The sequence below is a fragment of the Spermophilus citellus genome (assembly GCF_964194105.1).
Source record: "Spermophilus citellus genome assembly, chromosome: 12".
In the NCBI taxonomy this organism is placed as follows: domain Eukaryota; kingdom Metazoa; phylum Chordata; class Mammalia; order Rodentia; family Sciuridae; genus Spermophilus; species Spermophilus citellus.
Genome location: NC_138198.1, coordinates 16,078,749 through 16,105,655, shown reverse-complemented (window position 1 = coordinate 16,105,655; position 26,907 = coordinate 16,078,749). Strand labels below are relative to the sequence as shown.

The following is a 26,907-nucleotide window of genomic DNA, read 5'->3' as shown; positions in this document are numbered from 1 at the left end:
TGAAAACACCCTGTTTCTAAGCCCCTTGCTAGTTCTCACAGATGTCTGAATGCATACTGGCAGGTGGGTTTTTTTTTCCATTAGCCCTTCATGGCTCCCTAGTTGTTTCTCTCAAATGCTCCAGTACAGAATCTCACTAGGCTGACCGGAAAGGGTAGGACCGCCTATTCTCTGCTATTGTAAAATATGGACTTTATTCCAACTGACCTCTCAGCTCTGCACTTGCCAGGGACCTACCCCATGTATCTAGAGACACCAGTGCACCTCTCCACAACCATCAGGTAAAAGGAAGAATACGCGCATTTCACATTGGTTGGGGACAGGGCAGCGCCTTTATTCATTGATCTCCTCTTCCTCATCTTCAAAAGCTTCCTCTCCATCGTTTACAGTGGCATCCTGGTACTGCTGGTATTCGGACACCAAGTCGTTCATGTTGCTCTCGGCCTCGGTGAACTCCATCTCGTCCATGCCCTCACCGGTGAACCAATGCAGGAAGGCCTTGCGGCGGAACATGGCTGAGAACTGCTCCGAGATGCGCTTGAACAGCTCCTGGATGGCTGTGCTATTGCCAATAAAGGTGGAGGCCATCTTCAGGCCACGCGGCGGAATGTCGCACACGGCCACCTTGACGTTGTTGGGGATCCACTCCACAAAGTAGCTGCTGTTCTTGTTCTGGATGGCCAGCATCTGCTCATCCACCTCCTTCATGGACATGGGGCCACGGAAGACGGTGGCCACGGTCAAATAGCGGCCATGGCGTGGGTCACAGGCAGCCATCATGTTCTTGGCGTCAAACATCTGCTGAGTGAGCTCGGGCACTGTCAGCGCACGGTACTGCTGGCTGCCCCGGGCGGTCAGTGGCGCGAAGCCCGGCATGAAGAAGTGCAGGCGCGGAAAGGGCACCATGTTCACGGCCAGCTTCCGCAGGTCAGCGTTGAGCTGACCCGGGAAGCGCAGCGAGGTGGTGACCCCGCTCATGGTGGCCGACACCAGGTGGTTAAGGTCCCCGTAGGTGGGAGTGGTCAGCTTGAGTGTGCGGAAGCAGATGTCATACAGCGCCTCGTTGTCGATGCAGTAGGTCTCGTCCGTGTTCTCCACCAGCTGGTGCACCGACAGCGTGGCGTTGTAGGGCTCCACCACCGTGTCAGATACCTTGGGCGAGGGCATGACGCTGAAGGTGTTCATGATGCGGTCGGGGTACTCCTCGCGGATCTTGCTGATGAGCAGCGTGCCCATGCCCGAGCCCGTGCCGCCGCCCAGCGAGTGGGTAAGCTGAAAGCCCTGCAGGCAGTCGCAGTGCTCACACTCCTTGCGCACCACATCCAGGACCGAGTCCACCAGCTCTGCGCCCTCGGTGTAGTGGCCCTTGGCCCAGTTGTTGCCGGCGCCCGTCTGTCCTGCAAGAGAGCAACAGAGACCCGTGTGTTTCAAGGGGCGGCTGGGAAGGAACTCTCCTCGGGGTTAACGCTCTTTAAATGGCCATGGAAAAGATGTGTGAAATGGTTACATAACGCAGTGCGGGCCCAAGTCAGAGGGATGAGGAAACAGGCTCCACCAACCGCTGGCTGGCATATAAATTTCCTTTTTTATTTATTTTTTGCGGTGCTGGGATCAAACTCAGCGCCTTATCACATGCTAAGTGAGCACTTTACCACTGAGCCACATCCCCGACCCTAAGTTAGTATTTTCTATTGATTGACTGACTGATTCATTGTGTGTGTGTGGGGGGGGGGAGGATACTGGGTATTGAACTCAGGGGCACTCGGCCACTAAACCTCATCCCCAGCCCTATTTTCTTTTTTATTTAGAGACACTCACTGAGTGCTTAGTGCCTTGCTTTTGCTGAGGATGGGTTTGACTCTGTGATCCTCCTGTCTCAGCCTCCGGAGCCACTGGAATAACAGGCATGCATCACCACACCCAGCTCCTAAATTAATACTTTTTAGACAAGTCAAAATATTTCCCAAGGGCTGAGGGTGTAGCTCAGTGATGGAGTACACACCTCTGGGCTGTAGATTCAGACAGGCAGGGTTAAGATGCCTATAATCCTAGCTACTCCCCAGCACCTAAATAAAAATTTAAAGATACTTAAGATGTATGTCCATCTTGATGTGGTAATTTCATTTGTGTGTGTGTATGTGCTCATGGCACACAGTACTTAGCACTGAACCCAAGGGCTTGCTTATTGTAGACACTCCACCACTGAGCTACATCTCCAGCCCTTTTTATTTTTTATCTTCAGACAGGGTCTCACTAAATTGCTGAGGCTGGCCTCAAATGTGGGATCCTCCTGCCTTAGCCTCCCAAGCTGCTGGGATTACAAATGTGTATCACCATGCCCACTGAAAACTCATTTTTAGACTCATGATTACAAGGTGTTAAAAATGGGGTTGTGGCTCTGTGGTAGAGTGCTTGTCTAGCATGCACAAGTCACTGGGGGTCGAGCCTAAGCACCACATAAATGTAAAATAAAGATATTGTATCTACCTAAACCTAAGAATAAATATTTTTTAAAAATGATATCTATATTTTTTAATTATTTCATTTACCCAATGGTGAATATTAAATATTGCCAAAATGGGACAAGGCAATTCTATTTCTTTCTGTACATATATAATAAACACTGAAAAAATCTCATCCACCTATGTATGTAAATGGAAATTAATTATGTTATACAGTATCATTGGGTTCTTTGAGCTTATTCTGAGTTACATGCAAATCTATCAAAGTATTGTAAACTGCAATACCTATAATCCCAGTTGCGTAGGAATCTGAGACAAGAGATTTGCAAGTTCGAGGCCAGCCTCAGAATTTACGAGGTACTAAACAACAGAGACCCTGTTCAAAATAAAAAATAAAAAGGACGGGGGATGTAGCTCAGAGGTAAAGCACCCTTAGTTCAATCCCCAGTACAAAAAAAAAAAAAGTATTTTAATCGTCTGTCAATCAACAATTCACATTGTGGAAAGCAGAATTGGAAACCACCCCATCACAAAATAATAAAATAATGTGTCATATGTTATACATATTTCACATCAGTCATTCCTTTCTTATTTCTGAAGGAATAACAAAAAGGCTCACCAGACTTACTAAATGTGTGCCCACTCTTTCATTTTAAGGCAGTTTGTTTATCTCAGTATACTTCAAAAGAATTGGGGAAATAGATATTAATTCTAATACAAATTTGTCGGTTTAATTTTTTTTTTCTTTTGTCGTGCTAGGGATTGAACCCAGGGCCTTGTGCATGCAAGGCAAGCACTTTACCAACTGAGCTATATCCCCAGACCATCAGTTTAATTTTTAATGAAATATTTTAAATCTGTTTTCATCAAATTCTTCAGGTTGTACATTTATCTTGTATACACACTTGCATAGGATTACACAGACCTTTACCCATTCACTGGGTTTTGTTCTTGTGGTACTGGGGTTGAACCCAGAGGTGCTCTACCACAGAGCTACAGCCCCTTATTTATTGATTGATTGATTATTATTTAGAGACAGGGCCTCACTAGGTTACTGAGTCTGGCCTTGAACTTGTCATCCTCCTGAGTCAGCCTCTGGCGTGGCTTGGATGACAGGCCTGGGCCACTACCCAGGCTCCCCACGTACTCAGAAGGTGATCTGACTATTCCAGTGGGTAGTCACAGTGTGCGGCTGCCCTCAGAGCTCAGCCTCTTTTCTCCAGGGGCAAGTCCACCCCTGAGGCCACCCATGCCCAGGAGAGTCCTGTGCAGGAAGGCAGGACTCCACCAAGCACCTCTGAGCGCCCACTGCCACATCAGATGAGAGGTGCTCCCTCCCTGTCCACCTTTGACCAGCCAACATGAGGCTCCTGGCCACGGGGTCTGCTGCGGTCCCTAGCAGGCTCAACAGGTTCAGCCTTATCAATGGTCCTGCTCCAGTGGCCCTGCTTCACTGGACACCACATGTATCCAGTGAAGTCAGCCAAGCAAGAAAAGCAACCAAAATCCTATGTGAGTTTAAAACGTATTGACCTATCAGTGACTCATGTCACATAGGAAGTTGTGGAAGGGGCAACTTCCTTAAATATATAAAGATTCCACAAATCAGTAAGGAAGTCCACAGCAGCCACTAGAAAAATGGGCAAAGGATACAACCAGGCAGTAGACACAAAAAGGGAAATTAAAATAGTTTAAATATTTGAAAGAGTGGCCAATCTTTTTCATAAGACAATTGCAAATTAAAACAAAGATACTCTATTTTTCCCTATAAAATTGACAGAGATCAAAAAGCTAGATAGTATTGGTGAGAGTTTGGGGAGAGACCTGGTCATCCAGAGCTTCTGGAGGTATCAAGAGACATGGCCCTTAGGGAGAAGGATTGAATGCAGCTATCAAAATCAGTGCCTAGCCAGGCATGACGGCACATGCCTGTAACCAGGGACTCAGGAGGCTGAAACAGGAGGATCGCAAGTTCAAGGCTAGCCTCAGCAACTTAGACCCTGTTTCAAAAATAAAAGTGGGGTGGCTGTGTGTGCTGGGGACTTAGCTAATAGTAAAGCACTCCTGAGTTAAATTCCCAGTACTAAAAAAAAAAAAAAAAAATCCCTAGATTCAGTCATTATACTTCAGTGATTCTAGATATATAAACCTGTATATGAGGAAAATGAAATATATACAAATATTTACTGAGAAGTACTTTGTAACAGTAAAGAAAAAAGGAAACAATTCAAAATCTATTACCAGAGGTCTGGTTAAATCCCTGCCAGGCTGGGCGTGGTGGCACATGCTATAATCTCAGCAACATAGGAGGCTGAGTCAGGAGGATCACAAGTTCAAGACCAGTCTCAGCAATTTAGGGAGACCCTGAGCAAGTTAACGAGACCCTGTTTCAAAACAAAAAATAAAATTGGCTGGGGAATGTGGCTCAGTTGTTAAGTGCCCCTGGGTTCAATCCCTGGAACCAAAAAGAAAAAGAAAATCCATGCCAGTATCTATACAGAGGAACACTAATGGCCACAACAGGAACGAGGATCTAGATCTGAAATGGAAAGATTTTCAAATATGTTGCTGGGAGTGGGAACAAGGTACTAAATTGCTTGATGCTGGCTACCACGGTGCGTATCTGCACTCGTGCACAAAAATACAACTGAAAGAATGCATGAGAGGCAACAGGGACCAGCTTGGGGAAGAAAGGAAATCAACCTTTTACTACTTACTCTGCTTTTCCTTTTGAATCATGTACCACAGAAATGCTGTACCCTGAGCCAGCAAAAGCTCTGAAAGACCAGGCTGTCTGAAGGATGGGGCCATTGCTGAGGAGGCAGTTTCAACAATATTGGTTGCTTAGAACATTTCAACTACACAAAACGTATTTTGTGATAATCAAGAGAAATTAAAATATGAAAACATGCCTTTAAGGAAATTGTGTTAAAAGCCTTCAATAAATAGGGAAATGCTAAATGACCTGTACACAGGAAAGGTTCAGGGACTGTCGTAAAGGATGCCCCATGTATGTGATTGAACTTTTCACAAGGCTGTATCAGAGGCTGCACAGCTGCATCATCTCCCAAAAGCAGAATCAACTGTGTGAGTGTGCATCCAAGTGCACACAGAGAACCCCAACCTTCCTCAGAAATAAGATCCCAGGGGCACAGGTAGGAGAGGGGATTCCATTTCTACACCACATACTAATGTCTTGTTTGAAGAAAGCATGTGCGAGCCCTTTGCCTTCACCTGGTGGTGAAGACACATTTCCATATTAAGAAGGGAAGTTTCCTGAGAGCAGAAATTGGCTGGCTGAAGCTGCACAGCAGGCCTCCCAGATCTCTGAGCCAGCCCCACCGCAGGGGGAGCTCAGCCTCCACTCCTGTTGCCCAGCTGGGCACAGCAGGCCTGTGGCTCAGAGCACTCCACCTGCATCATACCAGCTCTCTCAGGTGGCTGCCCCCTTGTTCTGTCATCACAGTCCCCTGCCTGTTCTCTCAGGAACCGGGACAGTCTCTCTCTTCCACTCGGCCATGCTGGCTGGCTGCCTTCTGGTAACAGACTCAAACAGTCCTTGTCCCTTCTGAGCGTCAATCAATTCCTGTCCCCTTCCCTCCCCACCCAACCCAGCAGGCAGCACCTGGCCAGATCCTACCATGGGCCTTGGGAAGAATAAATCAGGGCTAGCCTTATACTCTGGGAGAGTCTTACCTTAGGACTAGCCTCTTACTTGGTGTTAACCTTGAACTTGCGGCTAGCCTTGTACTCAGAGCTCAATGCAGAACTATCACATCTTTACAAAAGAATTGCTGAGTGCAATTGTCAATAGAGCCTCATTAAAATAGCAGAAACCAACAACTGAAAATGGAGGCGGCTATTCGGACATTTTTGTCTGATTTCAAGTATCCAGCAACTCTGGACTTGACCCTTCCTCTTCCTCCAGCTCCCACCAGCTACTGGGTTTCCTCTACATTCACATGATTGTCATGAAGTTTTCTCTGCCCCTGACAAAAGAAGGAAGCTGGTAACTTTTGAAAATATTTTCCCAGTCTCGTAGCAACAGACATTCCTAGTTAAATATTTGGGGGTCACAAGTTGAACATCTTCTGTAGATATGCCATGACATTCATCAGTGGCTCCAGCTCATTAAACACTGGCTGGGATCTCTGAGCTTTGGCAGGCACACTGCAACGGGTCCCCAGGGTTTTCTAGGGGTGCACTCTCTGATTATCCCCAGCTCACACCAGGCAATGGACCCATCCCCTGCCCCTGTGTGCTCCCTGCCTGCATACCTAGTCCTGAATCTGGAAGAAAGAGCTGCAAATATAGAAAAGAGGAGAACTCACCTTGTTCTGCTGCTTCCTTTTCTTCCCACAATTTAATTGGAAGGACTGTTATGCAACCAGCAATTCATTAGGAAAGAGTTTTTAAAAGTATAACCATGTTGTGGGAAACGCAACTCTTTCACTTTCAAAATTATATGTTCATTACCGATGCAAGTTTCTTCAACCATTTCAAACTATATCTGAAAACAAAATGACGCTGGTGTGTCTATTTTGGGGGTGCTGGAGATGGAACTCAGGGTCCCGAATACACTAAGCAAACACACTACCCTTGAATGGCACCCCATACTGGTTTATTTTAGTTTGCCTACAATTCACAGACAATTCTGCCTCTTTGTTATTTGATATTCAGCCAAACAATTTGGTAAGTTTGCATATTCTAATGCTTCTTCATTCTCCATTTGGTTATTTTTACCAAAATAAGTGCATTTACTTAAAAGAAATCACAATGCTTAGTTAAAACCATGTCACTTTTTCAAAATTACAACTAGTTAAAAATTCAAACTATTCTAAGTCAAAAACAAGGATGTTTCTGGGGATAGCTCAACAGTAGAGCACGTGCCTCACAAGGCTCTGGGTCCAACTCCCAGCCCCTAGGGGTGAAGGCAAAGGAGGACCATGTGTCCAGCAAAGAAGGAAAGAGGCAAAAAGCAACTCAGGAGCAAATGCCATTTCTTTTTTTTTTTTTTTTTTTTTTAAGAGAGAGTGAGAGAGGAGAGAGAGAGAGAGAGAATTTTTAATATTTATTTTTTAGTTCTCGGCGGACACAACATCTTTGTTGGTATGTGGTGCTGAGGATCGAACCCGGGTTGCACGCATGCCAGGCGAGCGCGCTACGGCTTGAGCCACATCCCCAGTCCGCAAATGCCATTTCTAACGCTTCTGAAGTCTTACTGGGGACACCTGGAAAACTACGTGGTCACCATATAGGTGCATCTTAAATTGTTCTCAATCTTCTTGATCCCATGAATCAATAGCTAGAAAGATGAAGACACACCCATTCAACACTCTTCCAATTTTCAGCTCAAGTAAATTAAACCAAAGAGATCGTCTTCAACTGGTGACACTGCTGCTGTGACAAACCATCTTCTGGCAGCTTCCTGAGCAGTCATGATCCACTTTCCCAGGGACCAGTGCAGGGCTTAACTGACCATGTCCTCCTGGCATGGAGCCCAGCCCTGCAGAAGGTCCAGGCTAAATGGAGCGCTCAGTCCTGCGCCAGGCCCAAGGCGGGAGAGATGCCCAGCCTGGGCTCCGAAGGGAAGCTGATACCAGGACCTGCTCCAAACCTCCCATAACAGTGCCTCCCATCATGAAACCGCCAAGACATCGATGCTTTGCATAGACAGATGGAAGGCATGCAAGACCATGGAGAACACCATAAGGAAGATCTACTGACTGGTGGCCCATCTGAAGAGTAAAGCATTCCAAGGTCACAGGAAGCCCAATGTTACAAAGTTTGAGTGGAATTTCATATCAAATTGGAGATCCTTTTCCTATTTCCTCTCCAAAAGCAACAAGGGAATAGGGCATGACCCACATCTTAATCCTCACAACCTGAGAGTCTGAGGCAGGGGGATCCCAAGATCCAGACCAGCCTGGGCAACTTAGCAAGACCTGTCTCAAAATAAAAAAACAAAATGGGCTGGGGGTGTAGTTGGGTGATACAGCCTCCTTGGGTTCAATTCCCAGGCCCCCCCCCAAAAAAGGCAATAAGGTATATGAGTGTGGTGTGTGTGCCCACAGGAGTCCACACCAAATTGTTTTAACACCTTGCCTTCGGTTTTCTGACATGTGTGTCATATGTGAACAAGAGACTCTTTTTGATACTGACAACTTATACAGAATGGTCAAACTCAAGAGTTTGTGTTTACATTTGCTAAAAATGTTCTGAGGCACCGAGTCCCCCAAGGTGAGAGTTTGGTTACTAAATCTCTTAATTTCAAGCAAAAGCAGAGCAAAGCACTGCTGGTGGCATTAATGCCTCTGGAAAGGATGAAAAAGTATAGAAAGGGTTTAAATAGTTTGATTTTACTTTTGAGAATCTACTCTGAAATCAAAGTCAGAAACAAAATTTTTTATGTGAACCAAAATGTTGACTACAGTATTGTTTATGAGAGCAGAAACTGCTCCCTGATGAATGAGCTCCTGGGTATTGGCAATTATAAAGTTAAGAATTAATTATGCATCATGTAACTATTAAAAGTTAGATTCTATAAACTACATATTAACATGGAACATGTCTTATAATATGTGCAGAGGAAAAAATACAAAATATGATTACAACAAAAGAAAGTCAGCAAAAAAGATGAAAATACCTTTGTTGTTGTTGTTTGGGTTCCAGGGACTGAAGCCAGGGGCACTTGACCACTGAGCCACATCCCCAACCCTTTTTATTTTTTGAGACAGGGTCTTGCTAAGTTGCCAAGGCTGGCCTCTAACTTGTGATCCTCCTGCTTCAACCTCCTGAGTTGCTGGCATATGCTACCACACCTGACATTAAAAAAAAAAAAGTACTCTTCAAATAGTGTAACATATTAATGTTTTCTGAAGTTCACGGAGACTGAGGTAGGTTCTGCCAACTAATTCAGGTTCAAGAAGCCTTATGGTATTCTCAGATTCATGCAGAAGCCCGGAACCCCTGGAGGGAGGAAACTGCAGAATTCTGAAGGGCGTGTATTTTTATGGGAGTGGAGGAGTCAGGGCCGTGGCTTGTCCCAGAGTCTTGCAGGCTCGGGTGCCCTTACAGTCACGGGTTGTAGAGCTTTTTCTTTTTTCCTTTCTGTGGTGCTGGGGATGGACTCCAGAGCCTCAGGGGTGGCGGGCATGTGTTCTCACTGAGCCACTGCCAACCGACAGGGCACCAAGCCCAAGAGGCCCAGAGAAGACGCGGAGCGCTACAGGAAGGGTCCAGAAGGAGGCTGCTGCGGGCCCAGCCCCACGCACCTAGAGAAAGCTGTCCAGTTATCCAGTGCGACCTGTACAGGGCGGGAGGCCGCGCTCTTCTCAGAGAGCAGGACCCTGAGTCAGTAGTGCAGACTCGCTGCCTGGTTTGCCGGGGCATGTGAGCAGTGCTCCTGGCCACCACTAGAGGGCGCGCAGGCACTGCATGCTGGATGTATGTGGGTGGGGTCGGCTTTTTGGTATTAGGGATTGAACTCAGGGGTGCTCTGCACTAAACTATACCCCCAGTCCTTTTTTATTCGGAATCAGGATCTTGCTAAGATTCCGACTCTGGCCTCGAACTTGCAATCCTTCTGCCTCAGCCTCCCCAGTCGCCAAGATTACAGCATGTGCCACCGGGGCCAGGCCTATATTTACCTTGTGACTGGTTACCTTGCTGAACTTTCACAAGTGCAAGTCATTTTTCAGTGATAGCCCATCTGGAAACTCCAAGAGAATCGTTCAATCTATAAATCCATAACAATTTTGTGTTTTCGTTTACATAATTTTTGTCTCTTTCCCGTTTCTGTGCACCACTAGATCCTTCAGAAGTAAAAGCAAAGACAGTGGACATCTCTTCCTTTTATCTGACTTTGTTGGGAATATTTACTTCTAAGGTTTCTCCGGGGAGTATGAAGTTGTTGTGGGTTTCTGGAAGTCAATCCTTAGTAAGAGGAGTTTTTACTGCCAGCTACATGGAAGTTTTTGTTCTCTACACTTTGGAACACATAGCAAAATTCAACAAATGTGTTTGGGTATCTTACAATGTCCCAGCCTGTACCAGAGAACAGTGACCCACCCTTTTATTCCTGGGATGTTGCTAAGTTATCGAGCACTCTTTCCTTTAATCCTCATGTCTCACTAAACACGAGGAAGTCCCATCTGTAGATGAGCAAGTTGAAGGACCAAGAAGCAGGTAGCAAGTCCAAGGTCACAGGTGATAGAAAGAGCTAATATTTCAACCCAGGGAGGGCAACCACTCCCCAGACTCTCAGCCATCATACTGTCTGTATACCCTCTGCCTTTCGGTCTTATTTGGTCACCATGTCCTGATATTTTTTGCCCTTCTTAGAAACACAACTGCATTTGAAGTTTGTAATGTTTTGTTTTGGAGTTTTTCTTTTTTTTTAATTTTTGTGGTGCTGAGGCCTGAATTCAGGCCTTGGGCATGGGGACAAGGGCTAACCAATGAGGTATATCCCCATCCCTTTTATTCCTTTGGGACAGGTTCCTTCTAAGTGGCCCAGACTGGCCAAGAAATCAGTGTCCTCCTCCTGCCCCAGCCTCCCAAGTAGCTGAGATCACAGTGTGCACCACCCGGCTGGCGTCTGTATTTTTAAGTGAGTTTGTTCATGGCTTTCACCTGCATTCAGGTGCAGCTACCTGGCCTCACAAGGAGTGCTGAGGAATTCCCATCACTCTTCCTCTGCAGGAGTTATTGCCCTCAGTTAACTATCTCTACCTGCTGCATGTTGAGGAAGGGGCTGGAATGCAGGTTGTAAATAATATATTCAATTTCTCTACCATAGTACCTTTACATCAAGACAATGACCTTACAATTCTCACATTTCCTTGGAAGGTGCTTTCACCCAAACAGGTTCAGCATTCCTAATCTCAAAATCCAAAATGTTCCAACATCTGAAGCTTTTTGAGAACTGGTATGAATGACATCACAAGGGGAAAATTCCACACTTGACTTCATGTGATGGTCAGTCAAATGTAGATGCACCAAAAATAGTGTATAAAATTACCTTCGGGCTCTGTGTAGAAGGAACACACATGAGTTCTGTGTTTAGACTGGGTCCCATTCCTAAGATGTTTAATTAAGAAATTGCAAATATCCCAAAATAAAAAAAAAAAAAGAATCTGAAATCCTTCAGACCCCAAGCATTTCAGATAAGGAACACTCAAGCTATACTAGGAGTGTGTGTGTGTTGATTGATTGAGGCATTTCTGTTGATTAGCAATATTTTTCCCTTGAGGCACATGCCTCATACAATAGTTAAAGTGATAATTTTGATATATAGTGGGAATTGTATATAGTATCTAACATTAATATTGTCCAATGGGAAATTTGCAAGTCTGCTGCCCAAGCTGTAATAACACTTCATTTAATTTTATATCACTTTTCTTCAGGAGTCTGCAAGAGATAGGTTCTATCATGATTGGGTAGGTGGGAAAAGGAGGAAAAAGGATTTACTCAACTCTGATAAAGCTCAACTCATATGGCATCAATCTTTTAGAAAGAAAACAGCACAGCTGTCTATAGGTGATGGCAAAAGAAATACAGGTAAAAACACATTGAAGTTAAAATGACCATTAAAGTACCCAAAATAAATAGTGAAATGGCTCTATAATGAGAGGGAGAAAGAGCTTTGTCTCTCAAACAAGAACTGCCAGCACAAGCACTGCACCTAGAGACAGAGGTCACGTCCCTAAAGGAAAGTCCAGATTTCAAAGCGGTTCCCTGGTCGTGGGCCAGGCAGGACTGTCAACGTTCTTGCCAAACTTATCTACACCATGGGACGTTTTTTAGTCTTGCACATAAACTGATTTTTTTTTTAAAGAAGATAAGCAGGAGATAAAGCTCAGTGGTAGAACACTTGACTAGCAGGTACAAGGCCCTGAGTTCCATCCCCAGCACCACACACACACACACACACACACACACACACACACAAATGATGAAATAAAAAGAGAGAAAAGAAGAAAGCAAGAAAAATAGAACCTACCAAAGATGAAGTTATCAGGTCGGAAGAGCTGCCCAAAGGGTCCGGACCTCACACTGTCCATGGTGCCAGGCTCCAAGTCCACCAGGGCGGCCCTGGGCACATATTTCTGAGCTGGAGGAGAAAGATGCCCACCGGTGAGTTACTTCAAGGTGTGTAGAGTATTCTGATCCCTCAACCCCCAAAAGAGCTGCTTAAAACAGGTGCTAATGACTTTTGGTATTGTGACTTTCTTATAATCACAAAGATTTTTCCTTTTTTTTTTTTTTTTTTGAGATAGGGTCTTACTATATTGCCTGGGCTGGTGTCCATCTCCATCTCCTGGGCTTGAGGACCCTAATGAGAAGCTGGGACACTCAGCCACTGTGGGGACTACCCCGTGAGCCACTACACCCAGCCAGCTAGCTTCACATAACTGGGATGGGGACCCGATCCAGGAAAAGGCAGGATGAGATGTCTGATCTCCCCTCCCAACTCCTTCCTGCCTACTGCATTTTCCAGTTCCTCCTGACACCTCTTTCCTGTTGGGTTATTTTACTTTTTAGCTTCATAGAAATAAACGTCATCCGTAGCAGCAAACTTCCATGTTGCTGTGACATTCCACTTTTTGGCTTCTCCTGCTTAAGGCACACATGCACATACCCAAGTTCCAGTCAGAACACCTCCTTCAGGTGTTCCCTCTCTCACTGGCTCTGTGTTCCCAGGGACACTGTCATTTATGACAGTGTAGCATTTCTATTTGTAAGCACATCATTAACAACTGGGCAAGAAATTGTTCCCTGTGAGAATGGGGTTAATATGACCCCAAATAAGTATTGCCCTGCTTTGCACACACCCAGCTAGAGGAAAAGAGGTGACCAAGCTGTGCATAAGTGTCAACAGGAAGTGCAGAGCATACTGGAATTTTCTAGTGCCACCTAGAAATTCCATCTTCTCAGCCTGGTGTTCCAGACCTATTGTCATGGCTGCTTACATGAATAGAAGCCAGTGATTCATGTATAATGCTCTTCCCAGCTCTGTGTGCACAAAGAGGAGGTGACTCCAGAGTGCGGTCACTCCAAACCACTGAGTGCAGTGAGAATCTCTGGTGACATGTTTTGTGTGCTGCCCAGGCTGGTCTTCAACCCCTGGGCTCCAGCCATGCTGTGCCAGCAGAGTGCCAGTCATTTCTGGGTGTCCTTTCAGTGTTTTAGAGTTTTGTTGTTTTGAAGGGCATGTAGCATTTTTATAATAAAAATTGTGGTAGAAATAGTGTATCCATGGGGCTGGGGATGTGGCTCAAGCAGTAGTGCGCTCGACTGGCATGCGTGCGGCCCGGGTTCGATCCTCAGCACCACATACCAACAAAGATGTTGTGTCTGCCGAGAACTAAAAAATAAATATTAAAAATTCTCTTTCTCTCTCTCTCTCTCTCTCCTCTCTCACTCTCTCTTTAAAAAAAAAAAAAAAGAAATAGTGTATCCATGTAGTCACTATATATGTAAACATATCCAGGATGGGAATAATGCTATTCCAAAATTATTCCCAATCTTGGATAAGCCACAGCTTGGATTAGATTTTTATTTTACTAAACTCCTCCACTAGTTACCCAGAAATCATAATTTCAGCTTCCAGGGATGCCGAACTTTTCTGAAGTTCGGCAAAGGAGCAGAAAAGTCATTTAGGAGGGTGTTTTTTTCAAAATTATAGCCAAGAGTCCCCAGTAAAAGATAAATTTTAAACTGAAAAATAAAAGTCACAGTTTTTCTCAAGGGTCCTCCTCTTAGGGATTCTACTCGGTTGTTTCGTTCCATTGTTGAAAAGACGAAGGAGAAGACAGACCAGGGCGCAAGGCTTATTTCAAACCCCAAGTGGGTGGTCAGGGTTGGGTCCCAGAGCTCAGACCCTCGGGATAGGCGGGATCCGCAGTTTGAATAAATCGACGGCGGATTTCCCGCCCCAGGGGGAGCGAGGGAGTGGCCGGCATCCTGCTACGTCCTGCGGGACTGTTTCCCGGAGCAACTCGCAGGGGTCTGGGCGGCAAAGGCGGGGGTCCCTGCCCGGGATGGCGGGGATCCCGGCCGGGGACGGCGGAGTCCTGCAGGGCAAGACGGCGTACCCGTTAGGGGGCGGCGGGGTCCCGGCGCGGAAGGCGGGGGCGACGCGCTACTCACACGATGACTCATTGTAGTAGACGTTGATCCTCTCCAGCTGCAGCGCCGAGTCACCCACGTAGCCTCCGGCCGGGTCGATGCCATGCTCGTCGCTGATCACTTCCCAAAACTTGGAGGGCGCGGCAGAGAAAGCGGCAGTCAGAACCCCCGCAGCCCGGGCGCCCCCACCCGCGTCCCCCAGGGCCGGCCTCGGGGCTGGATTCCACAGAGCCGCGGGTGGCCTTTCGGGGCTGAGGGTCCAGGCGGAGGAGGGTCCCCGGCCCAGATGCCGCCCGCGGCCCGCCGCGCTCTCGCGGGCGCGCAGTCGCTCCCAGGTCTCGCGCCGGATAGACCCCGCAGACCCGGCTCCGAGCACCGACGGCACCGGGCGGGGTCGTGCGGTGAGACCCCCAGCGCGCCGCCCCCTGCAGGGAGCCGAGTCCCTTCGCGACCCACCTTGGTGCCGATCTGGTTCCCGCACTGGCCCGCCTGGATGTGCACGATCTCCCTCATGGCGGGGGCGCTCGGTGCTCGGAGCTGGCTCTCGGACGGCGGCGACGACTGCGGCCTGAGGCGCGCGCCCCGGCCTGGGCCCTCCGGTGTCCCCGCCCCGCCCCGCCTGGCCAATGGCCGGCCGCCCGGCCCCGCCCTGGCCCTCCCGGCTGCGCCTCGCCCAGCTCGGAGACAGCTGCGGGACCCGGTGCCGGTTGCCAGGAACCGGATCCGGTGGGACTGTAGAGATTTTAAAAGTGGGGGCGTTCGGGAGGGACTAACGCCTCCCGCCCCGCCACATTTTGCGGCCGGGTGCTGCCCCGCCCTGGAGGACACTCGAGCCCCGCGCTGGGCACCCAGGGCTGCGGGGCCAGCCGGCTTCAGGCCGCGGGCGGCGGGCTGGGGGACACGACTATGGAGCGTCTGGAGGTGTCTCTGACCCCTGCCACCCGTCTTCAGCCCGAATCCCAGGCACAGGTTCCTGTGTTCCACCCTTCTCCGCTCCCTGGAGGTAACAGGTACCATCCGAACCGTCAGTCACTGAAACGGGTCCACGGCTGCACATGAAGTGAACCTCCCTTGTCCACTCAGCCTCCGGTCTGGACTTTGCCTTGAAAAGCGCTTGCGCGCAGGCCTGGGCGCCACCGGCAGCCCAACTCCCTGACTCTCCTTATTCTTCAGGGTCTGGAGAGAGGTGCACCCCAGCTGATTCTAGGGAAGTTGCTTAGGGCCTCACTAAGTTGCTAAACTGGCTTTGAACTCACAATCCATGATCCTCCTGCCTCAGCCTGCCTGAAATTACAGGCGTTTTTTCACTGCCACCAGCTGACCTAGGTTTCAACTGGAAGAGTAGGGACCAGAAGAAAACTGTGACTGTGCAAAGTTTGTCTTATCTGAGGTAGGGACCACCAGAAGACACCTGTTAGCTGCAGAATGAACTAAGCCCTCCCTGGGGACAGGAGGTACTTTTGTAATGCAAACCATGCCCCATATTTCTCCTATAGTATAACTCCCAAATCTCTCTGTAGCCTTGACCTCCCTGGGAACCTCAGCCCTCCCAATTCCAGTGTCTCCTGGACATGGCCTTGAGACCTGTGCCTCAATCCCCCAGCAGGTGAAGCCCTAACTTGTTAGCTGGGCATGGGGGCTGGCCAGGTTCTGGGCTCCCTACATTTCTGGCTTAGTTGCCCTCCCTCCCCATACAGCCATTTACCAGCCTGGGTGGTGGACGTGTTCTAGAAAGAGCTCTCTGGAATAAACTCTGACAGGGAACGCTGTCTGGCAAAGTTCACACACATACACTCCTGGGGTAAATATGCCTGCCAGGCAAAAACTAAGATGCCTTTAGGGAGCAAGACTCCCTCTTCCAGTCCAGTTGTGTGCAGTAGAAAAAAATGGCCATTAGATGGTGAATGGGTGGCTTGCATTTTATTTATGATTCAGTTTTCAATAGCTCTGTGTAGACTCACTCAGTTCTCTGGGCTTTACTTATCTATAAAAAGAATGGGTTATTTTGGGGGACCACTAGGAGCCTGGCAGGCTTTCAAATGCCAGGGTTCTCTGGCACCTGCAGTCGAATGTGCATCCACCAAAGACTCCCGGAGTTCTATCACTTCAGGTCAGGATACTTCCTATCGAATCACTCTCCCAGTCCCCAAGCCAGGTAGAAACAGTGGTCTGTCATTCCAACCAGCAGTTTCTTTTCAATTCATGAAAACTTGGGGGAAATCCTGCTGTGTGTATGTTTGAAAGGGGGTGGAGGACTTAGAATTGCTTTTTCTTGTGGAGTTTTTCAATGTTTCTGAACCTGGGATTTGCTGTCTTACCTTGGGTTTCTGCTCTGACCCCAGTGCTGATCTCTGCCTGGTCCTGGGCCTAGTCAATGTCTCTTCTCACACCTGTACTCCCAGGGAAGCAGGTAAGAGGCCTCAGCTTTGCCTCCCCTTCACACTGGGCTGAGATGGCCCAGGGCCCTCCTCTGACTGTTCAGACCCTTATTTAGGCTGTTTGTTGCTTTGCTGATATAATTACTGACTCCAAGTAAATGCTACCTTTCCTTGTCTGGCTGAAGCTGCGTCTGGTGGGGAATGCGTCACGTTGAAGGACTGTGTGGTCCGGAAGGGCTTTTTCCTCAGCCTGGACCACTCACTCCCTGGGGACAGAGCCATCAGCAGAGTAAAGGACAGTGTCCACTCAGTAGTTAATTGAGAGAACTGCCTTTTCAATGCTGGTTCTTTGGCTGGAATTTGAGTCTACAGAGCTGGGAAGGGGGTGTCGGTATAGCTTTGGGACCTCTGCTATAACCTGGATTCAAGGGAACACGCTGACTCACTGGGATTTCTGAAGGCCACTGCTTGTTGGTGGACCTTTGCCAAATGCCCACACCTTGACAAAACAGGGTAGGGAGGTAATAGGGGCTCTTTGCTGGATGCTGTCATTCAGAACTTAGAGAATCCTGACCCTTCAAGACAGGGCTCTTGCAGGTGAGAGAGCTGGGGCTCAGGTCAGAACCTATAATCTTGCTGACAAGCAGGGCTGAAAGGATCTCATCCAGGCCCGAGGCCTGCCCCTAGTTGCTAAGAGCCACAGCCAAGTAATATGATGCATGGCATTTTTGGTTGAAAGGTGACACCAGCTAGCCATGAGATGATATGATTATGTTAAGATTTACATTTATATGGATATTGGACTCCTGCTGTCCACCTCGGCCTGCTATGGGACTCCTGGAGAGTTCCCGTTGGTTGGGGAAGTGCAGTAGGAGGGATTTCCGGGGGAGGAACTTCCTCTTGGAAGAGGGAGAACGCTGCGTGTGTCAATCTGCGAGCTTCCCGGGAACGTACGGGGCATTGGCGGCAGTTTCAAAAAATAAAGTTTGTTCTTATTTGAGTGTCTCGTGATTTTGTGCCCAGCCAGACTGTGGCAATTGGTGGCCCATACGGGGAACACCTGAAGCTTGGAAGTGAGTAAGGTGAGTAAAATTGCTCGCCCCTGAGGGAAGGCGAGAAAATGGGTGACCATTTCAAAAAACAATGTGTTCTTGTTTTGATTTATTTTGTTTTTGTTTCAAGCTGCCTATCCCTAGAATTTTCTCAGGCAAACTGGGAAAAATGGTTGGCTCAAGGTTTGAAGTTGTTCGGCCCTAAGAAAGAGAAAATTGATACAACTATTTTTTGTTCCATTTTTGTTTCATTCTGTTTCGGTTTTGTTTTATGCTATCTTATTGGGTTGCGTTACCTTTATAGTAGATTAGAAACTAATAAAAAACAAACCGAAAAACTGTTAAGTAAATTGTTAGAGGTCCAGACTATGGTAGAAAACATGTTAGGTCAAGCAAAAGAGAAGGTCTCTAGTCAGAGATGAGGCAAAGAACCTCACCCCCCCTCTGATGCATAGGCCCATCCACAAGTATGGCTATATGCTAGACCGAAGGTCTCTAGTCAGAGATGAGGCAAAGAACCTCACCCCCCCTCTGATGCATAGGCCCATCCACAAGTATGGCTATATGCTAGACCGAAGGTCTCTAGTCAGAGATGAGGCAAAGAACCTCACCCCCCCTCTGATGCATAGGCCCATCCACAAGTATGGCTATATGCTAGACCGGTAGTCAGTGACGGGTATGATCCAATTGCAGTGGTATCAACCTAAGACAGGAGGCTGACACCTAGAGGTCAGTTTTCCGATGACGGGTAAGACCATATGTTAAATTGGACAAACCTAATAGGCTTGGTCCCTAGCCACATTGTTTGTTGCTTAATTAAACAGAAGGGGGGGCTGGGGATGTGGCTCAAGCGGTAGCGCGCTCGCCTGGCATGCGTGCGGCCCAGGTTCGATCCTCAGCACCACATACAAACAAAGATGTTGTGTCCGCCGAGAACTAAAAAATAAATATTAAAAATTCTCTCTCTCTCTCTCTCTCTCTCTCTCTCTCTCTCTCTCTCTCCCCCCCTCTTTCTCTCACTCTTAAAAAAATAAATAAATAAACAGAAGGGGGGAGATGCTAAGAGCCACAGCCAAGTAATATGATGCATGGCATTTTTGGTTGAAAGGTGACCCAGCTAGCCATTGAGATGATATGATTATGTTAAGATTTACATTCATATAGATATTGGACTCCTGCTGTCCACCTTGTCCTGCTACAGGACTCCTGGAGAGTTCCCATTGGTTGGGGAAGTGCGGTAGGAGGGATTTCCGGGGGAGGAACTTCCTCTTGGAAGAGGGAGAATGTCCCGGGGCATTGGCGGCAGTTTCAAAAAATAAAGTTTGTTCCTACTTGAGTGGCTCGTGATTTTGTGCCCAACCAGATTGTGGCACATAGTACTGAGGGGACTAGAGTAGGAATGCATATAAGGAAGTCCAGAAGGCCAGCTGTCTAAGTGTGTCCATGTCATGAGACAAGCTTGCTAAGAGTCCTCAGGAGTCCTTCTACATCCTGTAGACGCGCGCACACACACACATGCAACCTTTGTAGCTAGAAAGCCAGTCTCCAGTTTAGGACTCAAACTCCTTGTGAAAAACCAGCCTCTACCTCAGAGCAAAGCCTGTCCAAGAGAGGGACATCACCTTTGTCCTCGGAAAGACCCACAGAGCACTCCTAGGCACATTCCCACCCTGCTAAGTTGTTTATCTACAAATAACAGGAGAGATCTGCTGCGCCAGGTGACCCTGACTCAGTCAGGCTAGGTGGGAATCCATAGCAACCCCCTAGCAGCCACCAATCAGCATGAGACAGGGAAATACCTGGGATGCCAGATGACCCTCCCAGTAGTTTATGGTGTTGGGAAACCATGTAGTTCAGCAGGAACACCCCTTTGGGCTTAAACCAATCAGTTCAAACGAATCCCCCTCTTATAGTAACCAATCACCCCTCCCCAACTTGTTCCCGCCAGTGAATGTGCTAATCATGTTTTAGAGTTGTTATTTGATTTTCCCGTGGTGTGTGATGATTTGCTAAGAGATGCTATGATGTATGTGGGGGTCCCTGCCTTCTCCAAAGAATGTATAAAACTGCTGCAAACCCTGGACTCAGGGCCTCTCAGCGTCACCAGTTGCTGTGTGTGCGCGCGCGGAGGACTGAGCTAGCTCACAATAAGCACCTCTTTGCTGTTTACATCGATCTTGGTCTCTGGTGGTCTTTTGGGGGTCCCGAATTCGAGCATAACACTTGGGGATTTGCCTTAAGGAGTGGTGGTGGGGCAGACACAGTGTCTAGCTAGACTCCAGTCCCAATTCTCCACTCACCTCCTCTTCCTCCCCTTCCAACTCCAGCCCAAGCTGGGAAGTGTCTCCCCACTCAGTCTGCTCATGTCCCCCTAACCACAGCCATCCTCAGGAACCCTATGAAAAGAACAGGCCCTGGAAGCAGGTTCAGGGAGTCCAGAGGTCTGAGTGCTGAGGTGCAGCCTATCAGCAGTCATCTGAGCCAGGCATGGTAGCGCACACCTGTCATGCCAGCTACTCAAGAGGCAAAGCAGGAGGATCCCAAGCATGAGGCCTGCCTCAAAATAGAGCAGGACTCTGTCTCAAAGAAAAAAGCGGGGGAAGGGGCTAGCAAGGATGATGGAATGTGATGGACATCATTATCTAAAGTACATGTATGAATATACGAACGGATGAACATACTTTATATACAACCAGAGAAATGAAAAATTGTGCTCCGTGTGTGTCATAAGAATTGCAATGCATTCCACTGTCATTTATTTTAAAAAATCAATAAAAAATAAATTTAAAAAAAAGAAAAAAGGTGTAGTAGTATGGACTTGAATGGACAGGTTCTGTTGGCCCTGTAGGGAAAGGGCAGCACCAGGGAGTGGCCTTCAGAAACCCTCTTTCTTGGGCTGGGGATGTGGCTCAAGTGGTAGCGTGCTCGCCTGGCATGTGTGCGGCCCAGGTTCGATCCTCAGCACCACATACAAACAAAGATGTTGTGTCCGCCGAGAACTAAAAAATAAATAAATATTTTAAAAAAAAAGAAACCCTCTTTCTTCCTGTGTCTAAAGCAGCAATGCAGCTCTGACTAAGCCATGGCCTTGGTGCCCTCTGTCTTTGGGTTTCCCCTCCCAGTGCCCCCTTCCTGTCCTGCTGTCTCTTCTGTGCTTTAGGTCACATGCTTCTCCAAATGCCCACATATGTTCCAAGCAGTCACTTATATTGGAAGGATTCTAGGCTAATGGCCCAGGTTCAAATCCTGATCTGCCACACCCAGAACATAAGGGACAGGTAGTCAGTGTCCTCCTCTCCGGCTTCTTCTGAACTGCACCCAGGCAAAGCCTGCTGAAGTCTGGCTGGGCACAAATCACGAGCCACTGAAGCAGAAACAAACTTTATTTCCGAATTCCCGTGAACGCCACGCACGTGGCCTTCTCCCGGGACACACCACACACCTCCTCTCTCGCACTTCCCCAACCAATGGGAACTCTCCAGGAATCCCCGCAGAACTCCAAAGTAGCCCAAGAATTCCAAAGTAGCAGGCCGAGCTGGACAGCAGGGGTCTAATATACAATTGAATACACAACATAACCATTATCATCTCAATGGCTTGCTGGCGTCACCTCTCAACCACTCCGTTCTGGCAAAAATGCCATGCATCATTCCTATTTGGCTATGGCTCTCAGCAAAAGCCATGAGAGCCCACCCTTCCCCTCTCCATTACTGGGGAGACCAGGGCAGAACTTTTGAGCTGGGTGGTGATGGCCAGGGGAATGTTATTTTCAACTAAAACCTTAGACTGAAAAATGAATATCAGACCATTCTATTGCTATGTGAGTTTACTGCTGATTGATAGAGCCTGTAATCCCAGCAACTCAGGAGGCTGAGACAGGAGAATCACAAGTTCAAGGTCAGCCTGGGCAACTTAGGAGACCCTGTCTCAAAATAAAAAACAATAAGGGCTGGGGCTATAATTCAGTGGTAGAGCACCCCTGGGTCTAATCCATGATACTGCAATCAAACAGTAATTATACATATTTGTGGGAAACAGTGTAAAATTTCAGTAATTGTATGCAATGGGCAATGCTCAGACCATGGTAACACAGCTATCATTTCTTTGCATTGGGAATGTTCAAAGTTCTCTCTATTGGCTATTTTGAAATATTCAAGTGTTGTCACTGTAGTTATCACACTGTGCTATGGAGCATGACAACACATTCCTGTCTATCTGCACTGGCATAATCTTTGCTCTACTGTGATTCGAGGTTAAAGAGGGAGAGGCTCAGGACTCAGCTGTGCCCCCATAATTCCATAACTGGGTGTCAAGGACACAGCTTCTCAGCCTCTAACTCAGGCCCACCACTGCAAGCTGGCGAATGATAACCAGACCGCGGGCTGCACTCTCCAGGGAGGACATGGGGGTCAGAACACAGCTGGAGATGAGAAGCACATGTGCCCTCACCCTGTGCCCACCAGTTCCCATGCTTGGGTTCATCTAGATGGTGACCATGCTCAGGGGATGGGGGCACATGGACCCACACCCCTCTCAGCTGCTTCCATGGAGAGTTGGAAATAAACCATTCACACACACACACACACACACACACACACACACACACACACACATGGATTTATGTATATGTATATATAAACACAAGGATTTATAAATATATATATATATATATATGATTTATTTAAAGTATAGATACATTATAAATGTATGTATTTGTCCTAGAAAAGAGAGCAAGAGTCCAGACAGGTTTAGGATATCTGATTGAAAAATATTTCTGTTGTTACCAGATGAGGTGGTGCACACCTGTAATCCCAGCTATTTGAGAGGCTGAGGCAGGAGGATGGCAAGTTTGAGGTCCATCTCAGCATCTTGGCAAGATCATGTCTCAAAATAAAAAATTAAAAGGGCTGGAATAGGGGCTGGGGATGTGGCTCAAGTGGTAGCGCGCTCACCTGCATGTGTGAGGCACTGGGTTCAATCCTCAGCCCCACATAAAATAAAGATTAAAAAAAAAGGCCTGGGATGTAGAGCACCCTGGGTTCAGTCCCTACCTATTCCTGCGAGTGATGGTATTAGGCCCTGCCCTGATCAAGGGGATGGGACCCAGAGAAGTGGAGGTGTCCCCAGGAGACCCCAGATGCCACTGAAGAGAGAAAGAGCAGGGGAGAGGTGGGAACCACCAGCTCTGTGGGGTCCTGCCCTGTGTAACGGCCCAGATGTGACAGAAATTGGGTACAAATGTGGCTCTAGGTGCTACAGGCCATGTGCCACACAGGTTCATTTGCAAAGTGAGTTCTGTGACCTTCCATATGACTTCTGCCATGTCTTCTCCTCCAAGTGCAATAGCCCATGGCCCTTGTGCTAAGGAAGGGGGAGGCTGAGGCAGCAGAGCTTGGCTATGCCCGGAAGAGAGACCTGACCTTGGGAGGTCAGTTCTGCTGTGTACCAGGTGCTGTGTATTGTGTGTCTGGAGGCTGTTCTGCGACCTTGGGAGGTAGGCTCCCCTCTGTGCCCTGTGTGTTACAGCAGCACTCCACACAATGGCTCAGTGTGGTGCCATGTTATGTGTACCCTCAGTTCTGAAAGTGGAGGTGACAACACTATTTTGTGGACAGCTGCTAGGTTCTTAGAGGTCAAGGTTTTAGGTAGAACATAAGTTAATCTAAGTGATTATTTGATTAGTGAGGTAATGGTTTTATGGTTTTTGCTTTTGTTAGCATTTCTTGAGAGCTACAGCTGAGTCAGAATGGCCCCTGGCATTTTGCCAGAAGTAATGGTTGAGAGGTGACCCCCGGGAGCCATTAAGATGATGATAATTAAGTTAAGCTGTGTGTAATTGCTATGACTAGATGATGCTGGATTGAAACAGGCTGTGTATTCAGTTGTATATTAGACCCCTGCAGTCCCGGCAATAGGGTGGCTCCTGCTGCCTCAGGTGCCCACTACTTTTGAGTTCTCGCGGGTTCCCGTTGAGTTCTGGTTGAGCTCTCTTGGGGATTCCTGGAGAGTTCGAGTTGGTTGGTGAAGTGCCAGTGGAGGGAGTTCCGGTTGGTGTGTGGTGTTCCTGGAAGGGCCGCATGGGTGGCATTTGCGGGAGTTCAGAAATAAAGTTTGTTCCTGCTTGAGTGGCTCGTATTTTGTGCCCAGCCAGACTGCAGCAAGCATTTAAAGGAGTTTCTTCCCCAAGGCTTCAAGCCACCAAGACACAGCCCCTTAATATCCTAAACTCTTCTGCTGAAGGATTTGGGTTCTGTATGTCATGCTGCTTCCGAAACTTTCCTTCTTAGCAATTTACAGAAGCCCTAGAAACAGAAAAGGGTTTATAGTCACTATGGCAAGGGGTCACAGCCTCCTGACACATGGCACACAGGGGAGTCCACTTCCCGAGGTCACAGGAGAGCCTCCTGACACACAGGGCACACAGGAAAGATGCCACCAACCCACACTCTATAGGACCCAGGAAGAATGTGTTTCTGGTCTGGGCACTCAGAGGGGATCTGGTTGTCCCCACCAGGAATCTCAAGCAGCCCTGAAGACAGAGCTCTGTTGGTGCTCTATATGAGACAGAGAAACATCTCCTCAATCCCAACCTCCTTTTATTTAAAATCAAACAAGTAGCTACGAAGCTGATAGAACGAATAGAAAATGTTCCATTCTATATTTTTGTTAGGAAAGTGAAAAATTAGGGCAGAGAGAGGGAGAGGGCAGACACCCGAGAAGAACAAGGCTTGAGCAGAGATGAGACCTGGAGGAAAAGGCCAAGCTGTCCCCAAGGGACCCACATCCAGGCACTTTGCTGATGGTCCTCCAGATCTTCCCTCTACCTGGATGCTATCATACACAGGCCCAGGACTGCAAAGGTCCTCCAGGAAGAAGGTCCAGGGACATGGCGACATTGGTGGGTGCCATTGATTCTGTTGCAGGAACCCATCTTGAAGTTGATTTGATGATTTGTTCACTCTTTCTCTAATGAGGAAAATGAGATGATAATGGTGATCCTATTGACCAGTTGGTGATGTGAAGGGTTAGTAAGGAGGTGGAGTGCTAGGTGCTGAAGGTGATCCTGGGGACCTGTTGGTGATGTGAGGGGTTAGTAAGGGGGTGGAGTGCTAGGTGATGATGGTAATCCAGGGGACCTGTTGGTGATGTTAGTTGATCAGTAAGGTGGTGTAATGCAACCCTGTAATACAGCAGTGTCACAAGTTTTCTTCAAATTACTTTTAAGCCAAATGAACAATTGAGTAATTTATAGGAAACCACTATGTGCATTAACCCTGAGGATAAGCAGGTACAATCAAAGGTAGCCACTTAATAAATATGACAGGAAGTACATTTGATGGACTAACTCCTCCTAGAGTTACTGAGGTTCCTGTGCAGGTAGGATTTGTGACCTGGGAACCTCAATGTGTTTCAGAAGAGAGATCTCTCTGCTAGTACAGGCACACTCAGGAAAACTCTGACCGCCACTGACCCCAACACCCATGTTAACACAGATGACTTGCGGATGGAGGCCCTGAATAGGATGGCCACCAGGACAGTCCCCGTGGGGGCCAACTAGGGTCACAAACTCCCCCACCTGATGTGGAGAAGGAGTTGAACATGTGACTGGCCTTGAGTGCAGAAGGTGGTCCCCAGCTTCCAGGCACACACGGAAGTAGCCCTGTTTCCTTGGTGCTTCTCGAGAAAGAGAGTGTTTTTGGCTGGAGCCTTATGTCACTGACAGCCCTGTTAGGTAACAGGCAGGCACTGGCAGGTCTTTTAAAGCTGCGTGACATGTTCACAACTGAAAGCACAGGAGCCAGGCATGATGCCCCAAGCCGAAAAATTCAGCAACTCAGGAGGATGAGGCATGGAGATTTCAAGTTTGAGACTCGATAGGCAAGTTAGTGAGACCCTGTCTCAAACAAAAAGGAATAAGGGCTGGGGATTAGCTCAGCAGTCAAGCACTCCTGGGTTCAATCCCCAGTGCCAACATATAAATAAATAAAGTTTACAACACAATAGGAATGCTCATCCTTAAGGTACTTACCCCTGTGGGTTGAATTAATCAAGGTCACCAGTGTCCCCTCACCTCCAGACTAGCATGATCCCATATGCCCTTTTCCTGGTCCCAGGGTCCAGTTCCATGTGACATCTCTAAACATCACCATACACCTGTCAGGTTTGAACTCATTGTCCCCCCCATGTCTGCATCAACTGCACTCTCATGCCCTCACTGAGTGTTGCCCTATAAGAATAGCCAAACAGTTCATATCTAAGAGTCTTACCTCTGCAGTTAAAGACGAGAATTTTCTCTTTTCTTTCTTTTTTTTTTTTTTTTTTTTTTTTTTTTTGGTGTGTGTGTGGTTCTGGGGATGGAACCAGGGTCTTACACGGGCCAGGCAAGAGCTCTACAACCAAGTGAGGCCCCTAGCCCAAGAATGGACTTTCTGTATATTGACCACAATTCCCAGCCTCTTACCTAATATGAAAATGCACCTAATAAATGTTTGCGAATGAAGAAAAGACAACAGCAGGACATTTGCAGCACAGAAGAACTTTCTTTTTTCTGATGTAAAGAAAGATTTAATGATGTCAATGAACCAAGACAGTGCTTTAAAAATGTCAGAATGGTTCGCAGCTGATTATGACCAGCCATGTGTTTGCTTGAATTCTGCCCCCAGCCAATATCCACGGGCCAAGTTAGGAACCCATTTTACACCCTCAAGGGGCTGGTGAGGAGGCAGCGGCCTACCCTGCCTTTCCCTTTGAAGTGCTACCTGTAGCTTCTCTCTGCTCTCGGGTAGGTGGGCATCCTCTCCATCTGACAGATTTGCTGGGAAAGCGTCTGAGATAACACATGCAAACAGCCAAGCATCATGCAATTCCCCTTACTTCCTCTCT

General features: G+C 47.7%; 1 protein-coding gene across 2 annotated transcripts; it reads right to left on the bottom strand.

Annotated features, from left to right (window-relative positions):
- Positions 1–313: 313 nt before the first annotated feature.
- On the bottom strand, positions 314–15,745 carry TUBB6 (tubulin beta 6 class V). Of its 2 annotated transcripts, XM_081263064.1 has the most exons (4): positions 15,051–15,745; positions 14,616–14,724; positions 12,466–12,576; positions 314–1,397 (listed from the first exon to the last, which is right to left on the bottom strand). In XM_081263064.1, exons 1-4 carry the CDS (start codon positions 15,609–15,611, stop codon positions 334–336), a joined length of 1,845 nt encoding a protein of 614 aa, XP_081119190.1. In that variant the 5' UTR covers positions 15,612–15,745; the 3' UTR covers positions 314–333. The 2 variants fall into 2 exon arrangements, with proteins under 2 accessions (XP_081119190.1, XP_081119191.1); XM_081263065.1 differs by lacking the exons at positions 14,616–14,724; positions 15,051–15,745 and adding an exon at positions 14,561–14,579.
- Between the last annotated feature and the right edge of the window lie 11,162 nt (positions 15,746–26,907).